General features: G+C 57.2%; 1 gene segment (V, D, J or C); it reads left to right on the plus strand.

Annotated features, from left to right (window-relative positions):
• The first annotated feature begins 8,714 nt into the window (after nt 1-8,714).
• Nucleotides 8,715-10,200, plus strand: LOC137226340 (immunoglobulin heavy constant gamma 2-like). The segment is given in 4 exon segments: nt 8,715-8,798; nt 9,130-9,174; nt 9,310-9,639; nt 9,724-10,200. Coding segments are annotated over 2 exon segments (600 nt in total).
• The last annotated feature ends 440 nt before the right edge of the window (nt 10,201-10,640 follow it).

A 10,640-nucleotide genomic window follows, 5' to 3' on the forward strand; every position in this document is an offset into this window, starting at 1 on the left:
ACTTTTTGATATTTTTAACAAACTTCCCAAGAGTCAAATTCTAATTAAAGTTCTTCTGACCTCCAGCTAACTTTGAGGTGCTTCAGAGGGCCCCTGGAGCATCTGCAAAAATATATATTGAACTAACTGGGATTATTTGACAGATTCAATTACAGGAGAAACATTGTCAAATAAAAGGTAATAATAACAGAATCTGTAAAGATTATGGCACGTGCAGACAAAGTTCATTCCACTTCTACAAAAAGATTAACCCCTCATTGTCAGACTTCTGCCATCCTGATGTCCTTGTAGCATGGCAGTGGTCTACTCCAAAATCAGAGAAATTGAAATGGGTCAACAGTAAGTGTAAGTTAAACAGTCAGGGCTATGGGGAATCCAAGATGGCTGGCTGCTTGGCTCCTCCCGGCTCCCTGGCAAGCCTCATTTTTTATTTGATGGGTTAAAGCCTTCGCTGGCTGCAAGGCTGATGCCCTCACAATGAAAAAGGAAATGGTTAGAAAATGTGTTTTCCACTGGGGGTACACTTTCTATAATCTCCGGTGATCAAGGCACCCACTTCACTGGACAAATCATACAAGCCTTAACCAAAAACCTTACAAATTTCTTAAAATTATCACTGTCACTATCACCCTCAACCATCAGGCAAGGTCAATAAAACTAATGGAAAAACTGGACTCAAACAAAACCAAAACTAATTACATGGGATCCAACGAACTGCTAACTAGGATTATAATTTTTATGACTTTTGTCTGACATCTTACTGGCTTCTAATCTTTGTTTTTCAGATATAGAGAAGCCCTTCTCCTCAAGCTACTTATGGTTTACAGCAATTAGGTGATTTACACCTGTGGGGAAAATGAAAACGTTTTTCTTTTCTCTCTGCCTTGTCCCTCCAGAAATTGCAGACACTTGGTTATGAGCAGACTTGTCAGGTAAATTAAAGAAAGACTGTCTCCTGACGTGTACAGGAATCTCCAAATATTTGGGGGACCTCTAGAAGAGAGACATCCACCAGGCAAAATGTGACGGCAGGACATTGGCATGGCTTCCTTGGCCTTGAGGGGCCTTTTGTGAATTTAGTCTGGACTCCTTCTGAGGAATTACACCAGAGTCAGTATGGAGGAGCCTATGTGGTCAATGGGCCAGACTTATTTTAAAAACAAATTAGTCTTGAGTTGGCTGTGTTTAGTGGAGATGAGGGTACTTTAGGGGGGGAAGAAAAAGAGGATTATGTTTCACTAAATATTAAATTCTAGATTTGTTAACTAAGGTGTTTACTAAAACCCGCTTCCCAGATGGTCCCTTGATGTTATGTTATATTGCTACAAGATTTAATTAAATTATTAAGAGGACACTCTAAGTTTGTTTCTGAAGCTTAACTTCTGTAATCAGTCTTTGGATAAAGATCTCCACTATCTACAAACAGGAGATTAACACCAGGCTATGATCATTTAAGTTTAAAGGAACCAGCCTAGTAATACTAGAAAAAACAGACTAAGTGAGGCAACCTGGGGATATACTGGGCTGCACCTAATGAGAGTTCTTGACCTACCTTCTTACTTATGACCTTACTAATAAGTACTGCTAGCTATTTTATTTTTATTGCCTGTTTTACAAAATCATTCTTTCTTACATTACCAAATGTGTGACTGAGCCTCTGATAAGATGATAATATAGAGTCCCATATGAGGTCAATGATTGTAATGGTGTAACTCTGGGTATGGGAAGAAACACAAAGAGGGAAGAGTTTCCTGGACCACAAGAGACTAGGGAGACAGGTGGTCCAGAGACTTTGGGCTACTGTTAATAAGGCCTACTCCAGTGACAGCACATTGAGTGGCCTGTCAAATAAATCTTTGCCAGAACTGGGAATGAGCATTCCTAGCGCTGTAGGACGAAATGGTCATGAAATGCCCCCCAAACCTTGGTCAGATTCATGACCCTGAAGGGACCCTGCCAGCTGGAGACTGGCGCTTGTTGCCTGCCTCTGTCAGGATTAAATCATGAGCCATTACGGCTGCCAACCGTCAACAGCCCCTGCATGTAGTTCAAGGTGGAGCTCAGGAAAGAGGCACTCTGTGCTCTGGGAGAAACTGACGGAACAGGCCTTCAGATAGATGTTCCCAGGTAAGGATTTTTAAGAACCAAAATTCTTGCATCTTCTCATACTAGAAAAACACTAAAGTCATTAATGGTGACAACTGTTTGGGCTGTTAAGGAAAAAACTACAATTAAAGGTCGAGATGGAAGAACTGTGGTTCAGACATCCAAGGTAATACTAGGTGACACTATGGGTGTGATTTCAGACAGTCCGTGTATTGCTGAGAACTTAAGTTTTATGAGCTGTGTCAGATGTGAGGCCATCAGCTATTCTCAAGACAACACCAGCTGGCAGCTGGTAACTGCAACCTTACGTCTGCAAGGTCTCCTCTCGTACCTGCTACATTTTAGACAATGAAATTGCTTTAGATCAGATGGTAACAAGATGAAAAAACATGTATGATGACAAATTATGTGTTAATACCACACTAAGCTTTAAAACCCACTTAGATAAAACCAGATAAGTGGCCACCTGGCTACAAGTATCTTCGAAATGCCAGGTCCAGACTGGTTTTCAGACTTATTCTCCTGAAAAGAAAGGAGATCGATTTTGTCTATTAACATTCAGGTTGCCCAACTACTTCTAACTGGGTCTGTTACACCTACATCAATCACAATGGGCTAATAAAAAAGACGTTGTGGCCAAAAGACCAAAACAGAAGCAGTATTGTAAGAAATTCAATACAGACTTTAAAAATAGTCCACGTCAGAAAAAAAAAACTTTTAAAAAAACGTATATAACCATGCCAAATGCTCCATTCCTTTGGACAGGGGAACCCAAGCGCTGACAGTACCTGGACCACCAGCAAAAACTGCTATGAAGCATAACCTGGTTCTTACTCCTCCTTGGGCCCCTGGTTACAATAATTCCTTTACTGATCTTTGACCCCTGCCTTCTTTTAACCAACTTGTTTAGTGTGTTCTCCCTAGAACACAGCAGTCTTCTAGACAAGATGACAATAATGCAAAGATTCCAGCCACTCCTCAGAACAGGTCCTGCCAAAATAACAACAGAAGTCACCCTGGGGTCCCTTAACAAAACGGAGCTCTGGGCTTCCCTGCAAAAAAAAAGAAAAAGAATGGAGCAAGAGCTCCATGACCCCCAACTAGGTAGCATCTGCGAGCCCCATGCCAGCCTGAAGAAGCTGCAGAAGACAGACGTTCACCCTTCATCTTCCCAATAAAATATCACGTGGTTCACGTCTCTCAGGGGAGATTTGGGGTAAGAGACAGATGGGCCCCTGGGCTGAGCCGCTGGAGCGTGCCAACAGAGGAAGCTGGAGCTCTGTTTTCCCTGACACTCCAAGGACAAAGTCAGTGGCAGGAGCTGAGCCCTGCTGGAGTAAAGAGATAAGACGACCACGTCTATCGCTCCTGAGGTCAGGGAAAGCTCCCCGACTGCACATGCGCAGGAAGCCTCCTCGGGGGTCAAAAAGGGAGGGCGTGCCAGCCCATAATGTGTTGTCAAACTTCCCGCTAGCCTTTGCGTTGGAATTTTTTTTCTTTTTTTACGGTACACGGGCCTCTCACTGTTGTGCCCTCTCCCGTTGCGGGGCACAGGCTCCGGACGCGCAGGCTCAGCGGCCATGACTCACGTGTCCAGCCGCTCCGCGGAATGTGGGATCTTCCCAGACCGGGGCACGAACCCACGTCCCCTGCATCGGCAGGCGGACTCTCAACCACTGCGCCACCAGGGAAGCCCGCGTTGGAATCTTTCTTGTCAAAAAGATATAGACTTGTCAGGAGGGCCCTAGGGCAGGTCAGATGTGGGTAAAGAGGCGAGGTAATGGGCCAAAGGAAGACAGAGATCCGGGAGAGCCGCGCTGTACAGACGAGCCGAGCACCCCTTCACTTCTCATCAGGGAGGACGCCCACACCCTCTCTCTCCAGGTGAGTATTTCTGCCTCCTCCTGTCTTCAATAAGCTACTTCTCTAGCCCACATGTTGTGCTGTGCTTCTAATAAGAAACTTTATACCTGCTTTTTAGTTTTTGCCTCCTTGAAACATTCTTGCTTTCAAACAGGGCAAGAGCCAGGGCAACTTACCTTCTAGCCTCCGGCCCCTGGTGGTCTAGCAGCTAGGATTCCTGGCTTTCATCCAGGATACCCGGGTTCGATTCCTGGGCAGGGAACTAAGTTCCCGCCTCAGGACCACTCACTGCTGTCTCTCCGAGAACAAGACCTCCACCCATGGCACTTCCGGGTTGGGGGCTACAGTGTCTCTCAGGATCCCCAATCCCTGACTAATGCTGAAGGTACAGGACAGCCCAGGGGGCGCCCTCAGGGTATGAGGGTCAGTGTCCCCCAAAGATGGGACGACCAGTCTCAGCCCACACACAGCAGTGGACAGGCTGCACGCTCTCTCTCACCTAGAGGGCCATTTTCGGGCCCCAGTGACCATCGTGAACTCTGGGGAACAGCTGTGGCCGGAATAACAACTGCCCGCTGACCGTGCACGTTACACTGGCCTTTGGTCAGATATCAAGGCCACGGATGGAGCCACGGAGAGGAGGAGGGAAGAGGTGGAAGACAGAGGTCTGGAGGGGAGGTCACCCCGGCAGGTAGGCAGGACGAGGCAGGGGCTGGGCTGCAGGCTGCGCCCAACCACACACTCTCCAGGGTCAGGAGAGGTGCCCACCAGGGTAGGGACACCCAGAGGGCTCAAGCGAGGGCTGCGGTGGGCAAACCAAGCACAATCCCTGCAGAAGGTGGAAAGCCACGACAGCTGGGGTGCGCACCCTGTCCCCTGGGTCCACCACACCCCACACACCCACAAGAGACACCCCGGCTGCATCTGGACTCCCCCAGGCCCTCTGAGACAGAAACCACCCAGAAGAAAAGGGAACTTCAGGAAGCAAGTCGTGCCACACGGTTTCAATCCACTTCTTAATATTTGCAGGGTTGTGGGCAAGGAGTTCACACTTCCAGGAACTGGTTACCAGTCCTAGGAAGCAGGGCTGCAGACACAGAGCACAGCCCTGAAGAGCCACATGTGCCTGGGGCCAGAGCAGGGAGGGGGCGTGGAGCCCTGGGCTGCAGGGGAGCGAGGCCAGCAACCCAAGCCTTGGTGAGTGGGGTCTGAGAGGACCAGGGCAAGCAGTGGAATGGAGCCACGGAGGGAAGACTGGCCTCGGGGACCCACAGAGCGGCGGGAGCAGCCCAGCGGGCACGGGGAAGGCGGGCTGCCCAGGGCTCACGTGCTGCCCAGGGCAGGGACTAGGGAGCCCAGGCAGGGGCGTGTCCACACCAACAGAGCTGGAAACACAGGGGCGGCAGAGCTCGGTGGGGCTGCTTGGCCTTCGAGGACCGTGATGGGCTGGGGGACGGGAGCCTCAGGGCTTCGCTCAGCCAGATGTGCTGCAGGCACAGGGCTGGGCTGGGGCTGAGGACGAGGCCAGGATGGACAGGTGGGTCTGAGCGAGGACAGAGGGAGGACGCTGGCTAGCACAGGGGAAGGAAAGCCCCCCCCATGGCGGGGGGCTGAGGGTCCGGTCCAGGACAGTGGGGCCTGCTGGAGTCCCAGGGCAGTGGCAGGCAGGGTGGCGGTGGGCTCTGGGCTGGGGCCGGGACCCAGGACAGCGGGAGCGCCGGGAGCACAGCAGGCAGGGCTGGCCTGGGCTCCTGTGTGCCCCGAGCTGGCCGCACAGGGGAGGGGCTGAGCACGCAGCTGCACAGGCTACACAAGGGGCGGGGGGAGCCAGGGCCTGAGGGCCGGGAGCAGGGGCTGGGGGCCGGGAGCGGGGAGGCAGAGGGCAGGTGACCCGGCAACTGGAGGGAGAAACGACCAGAGCAGGATGCCGGGGTGGTGGGAGAAAGAGGGTGAAGCTCGGAAGGCCAGGAGCTCCTCTGGGAGGGGCCCACGGTGCGACAGGGGCTCTGCCAGGGGAGAGGGGTCGGACACAGGGTGGGCACCTAGCGACTCCAGGGAACAGAGCTCAGCCCTGGGAACGAAAGGAGGCAGGAGGGAAGCTGCACTAGGGTGAGGGCTCGGGGATGGGCCAGAGGGGCAGGGGTGCTGAGGGCCAGAGCTCCAGGGACAAGTGGCAGGGAGGCAGCAGGTGAGCAGGGGGCTGGGAGGGCAGGGGGCTGCCTGGGAGCTTTGGGGGAGCAGGTAGAGCTAGTGTAGGTGACCTGGGCCTGGGAGGGCAGCGCCCTGCCTGGGAGCTTTGGGGGAGCAGGTAGAGCTTGTGCAGGTGAGCCTGGGGCTGGGAGGGCTGGGGGCTCCCTGGGAACGTTGGGGGAGCAGGTAGAGCTAATGCAGGTGAGCCTGGGGCTGGGAGGGCAGGGGGCTGCCCGGGAGCTTTGGGGGAGCAGGTAGAGCTTGTGCAGGTGAGCCTGGGGCTGGGAGGGCAGGGGGCCGCCTGGGAACTTTTGGGGAGCAGGTGGAGCTTGTGCAGGTGAGCCTGGGCCTTGGAGCACAGGGGGCTGCCTGGGAGCTTTGGGGAACCAGGTAGAGCTAGTGTAGGTGAGCCTGGGGCTGGAGGGCAGGGCGCCAGGGGCTGCCTCCGGGGTTCTGGGGAGCAGGTAGAGCTTGTGCAGGTGAACACGGGTCTGGCAGTGTAGGGGGCTTCCCAGGAGCCTTGGCGGAGCAGGTAACGCTAATGCAGGTGAGCCTGGGTCTGGGAGGGCAGTGGGCTGCCCGAGAGCATGAGGGAGCAGGTAGAGTTTCTGCAGCTGAGCATGGTGGGTGGAAGGGTAAGGGGCTGCCCCAGGAGCTTTGGGGTAGCAGGTACGCCTTGTGCAGGTGAACAGGAGCCTGGGAGGGGATGGGACTGCCCTGGGAGCTTTGGGGAGCAGGTAGAGCTTGGGCAGGTGAGCAGAGGGCTGTGATGGCAGGGTGCTGCCTGGGAGCTTAGAGGGAGCAGGTGGCACTGTGCAGGTGAGCACAGAGTTGGGAGTGTGGGGGGCTGTCCCAGGACTTTTGGGGGAGCAGCAGAGCTTGTGCAGGTGAGCAGGGGTTTGGGAGGACAGGGACCTGCCCAGGACCTCAGCAGACCAGGTACTGGGGTGAGCAGGTGAGTAGGCAAGTGTCATAGGGTGCAGGGACCGTTGGTGCTGTGGGCCCAACGCTCCAGGGACGGTAGGCAGTCCGACGCCAGCTGAGCAGATGACATGAGGGTACAGCATCCCTGAGCTGAGCCCAGAGACCTGAGCCTAGGGGACTGGCAGGGCAGGACGCAGGGCAGCTGGCAGTGGGGGCAGAGCAGGGAGTCCTACAGGAGAGCGGGCTGGGGGCCCCCCTGGGGTGTGCGGAGGGCCCAGGGCAGGAGAGAAGGGACACAAGGGCAGGGACGACTCAGGCCTGAGACGGTGAACCGGAGCTCAGATGGGCAGAGGCTAGACACTCGATGGACAGGAAGCCCGGGCTCAGCTGAGGGGCCAGGATGAGGGGTGGAGGCAGGTGAGGGAGCATCTAGATGAGGGGAACCTGAGTGCCCTGAGAAAGGAGAGCAGCCTTTCCGCTGGAGCTCAGGGGGCTGGTAAGGCCGGGCGCAGGGGGCTACCCCAAGAACTCAGGGGAGCAGGCGGGGTTGTGCAGGGCAGCAGGGGGCTGCGAGGGCAGGGGCTGCCCACGAGCCCTGGGGTCAGGGGACGAGGGCCTGAGCTAAAGGTGCCTTGGTCTGGTGGGAGGGGCCAGGCGGACGGCAAGGCCGGGTGGAGAGAGGACCATGGGAGGGAAGGTCTCTGAGGCTGAAGGGGCAGGGGCATGACTGCGGGGACGTGATGGGCTGCAATTCATGGGCCCAAGGTCCCCAGTTTTCCAGGCGCCTGTCGGGGCTTGAGACAGGAGGGTACGACGTGCCAAAGCGAGGTGGGGTTGACAGGGCAGTGGATCTGGCTGAGGGCATAGGAAGGGCCCTTTCAGGGCTCCAAAGGGGCTGCAGGTCTGGGCTGATCAGACCAGGTGCAGATGGGACAGGTCCAGCCAGGGAATGCTGCTTGGGGTGCTAGCACCCTGCAGGAGAAAATGGCGAGGGGCAGTGCAAGGCTCCCGGGGATGCCAATGGGCAGAGTGATCCAGAACACACAGGCCCTGGGTGGCAAAGAGCAGGCCAGGACAAGGGGACAGGAGCAGAGCAGGGCAGTGGGCTCAGGGAGCAGTAGCCACTGGTCAGGGCTCAGACCGAGGGCCTGATCAGGCCAGACACCCACAGGAGGACTGGGGCCCCTGGGACTTTAATCCAGGTGGTCACCCAGCCCTGACTGGGCTGCTGAGTCCAGGACCCACAGCTGCGAAGGCAGAGAACCGCAGTGGCAGAGACCATGCCAGGCCGCATCTCTTCAGACTCTCTGGAAGCACATAGTCTCTGGGCTCAACGGTGCCCCAGGCCTGGACACCTGATGCCCTGCCTGGACCCTCGCAGGGGTGAGGCCCTGGCAGTCACACGGCCTCCTCTCTCACAGCTTCCGCCACGGCCCCGGAAGTCTACGCTCTGTCTCCCAGCTGTGGGGACACACCTAGTGCCACAGTGGTCGTGGGCTGCCTGGTCTCGCGCTACATCCCTGAGCCAGTGACCGTGACCTGGAACTCAGGCATCCTACCCAGCAGCGTGCACACCTTCCCATCCGTCCGAGGGTCCTCGGGGCTGTACTCTCTCAGCAGCACTGTGACCGTGCCTGCCAGCACCTCGTCCGGCAAGACCTTCACCTGCAACGTAGCCCACCCGGCCAGCAGCACCAAGGTGGACAAGCGCATCGGTGAGAGGACGGGCCGCAGGGAGGGTGTCCACTACGAGACAGGCCCGGGGTCAGCCCTCCCACCTGAACGGACCACACACCAGGGATGGTGAATCCCACCCAGGGTGTCACGGGAGGCCTGTCTCTCTCCCTCACCTGAAGGCCTCCCAGGCTCAGGGAGGGGGTCCTCTGGGCGTTTCCACCAGGTCCAGGGTGGGCACAGGCTGGACGCCTCCCCCAGCCCCTGGAGCCACAGAGTGGGCACAGGTCTCACCTGCCAAAACCTGCCCCTGCCCTAAGCCCAGCCCCAGGCCGTCCCCAACCCCGGTAACCTCCAGTCTGTTCTCTGCAGAAATCAACGGCCCAAACCCCTGTTCCAGGTGTCCCAAATGTCCACGTAAGTCAGCCGGCCTCACCCTCCACCCCTTGGAGGTGGACCTTGACCAGCCGTGGCACTGGGGGGGAGGGATGGATGGGTGCCCAAGAGGAGGTCCACCCAGGGGCTGACCCCCCACCATGTCTCCCCGACCAGCCTGTGAGATCCGAGAAGGACCGTCCGTCTTCATCTTCCCCCCGAAACCCAGGGACATCCTCACAATGTCCCGAAAACCGGAAGTCTCCTGCATGGTGGTGGATGTGAGCAAGGAGGACACCGATGTCCAGTTCTCCTGGTATGTGGACGATGTAGAGGTGCACACGGCCAAGACAAAGCCAAGGGAGGAGCAGTTCAACAGCACCTACCGTGTGGTCAGCGCCCTGCCCATCCAGCACCAGGACTGGCTGAAGGGAAAGGAGTTCAAGTGCAAGGTCAACAACAAAGGCCTCCCGGCCCCCATCGTGAGGACCATCTCCAAGGCCAAAGGTGGGTCAGGTGGACGGGCGCAGGAGGGTCCCTGGGGGCCAAGAGCAGTGACCATCGTGCTAACAGCCATACCTCTCCCCACAGGGCAGCCCCGGGAGCCGCAGGTGTACGTACTGGGCCCAGCACAGGAAGAGCTGGCCAAGAACTCGGTCAGCGTCAGCATAACCTGCATGGTCACCGCCTTCTACCCGAGCGACATCGACGTGGAGTGGCAGAGAAACGGGCAGCCAGAGCCACAGGGCAACTATGGCACGACCCCACCCCAGCTGGAGGCCGACGGGTCCTTCTTCCTGTACAGCAAGCTCAGGGCGGACAAGAGGAGCTGGCAGCGGGGAGACACCTACACGTGTGTAGTGTTGCACGAGGCTCTACGCAATCACAACACGCAGAAGTCCATCACCCAGTCTTCGGGTAAATGAGCCCCACGGCGTTGTTGCCCCAGCGAGCCCTCCCTCCCCGTGGGCTCTCAGGGTCCAGCGAGGACGCCTGAGCCCCAGCCCTGTGTACATGCCTCCCGGGCGCCATGAAATAAAGCGCCCAGCGCCGCCCTGGGACCCGCAACGCTGTCATGGTTCTTTCCGAGCAGAGCCCTGTGGCACGCGGGCCTGTGTGGGGCAGGGGGGGCCCGGCTCTGGGTCACAGTTTGTCACCACCAGTGCGGGAGAGCTGACCCCCTCAGGGCCGGACCCAAGTGTGCGGGCCTGCGCAGGCCACTTGGGGGCTGCCCGAGGCCGGAGAGGGCCCCTCCCGGAGGGGACAGCTGCTCCGGCCGCCCTCCACCCCGCAGCTGCTGGGGCTGGAGTGTGTGCCCGGAATGGGAGAAGCCCACCAGAGACCCTCAGGAGAATGAGTGCCCACTTCTTCCCGCCCCTGTTCCAGCCCAAGCTGTGGGACACTGGCCGTCCTCGTCCCCACATTCCTGTCCCCGGCTCCAGTGTCCGCGTGCTGGCTCTCTGCCCTCACGGGGGCCACACACAGCCCGGGGTGGGGGGACGGCCCTG

The sequence above is a fragment of the Pseudorca crassidens genome, chromosome 1 (assembly GCF_039906515.1).
Source record: "Pseudorca crassidens isolate mPseCra1 chromosome 1, mPseCra1.hap1, whole genome shotgun sequence".
Lineage (NCBI taxonomy): Eukaryota > Metazoa > Chordata > Mammalia > Artiodactyla > Delphinidae > Pseudorca > Pseudorca crassidens.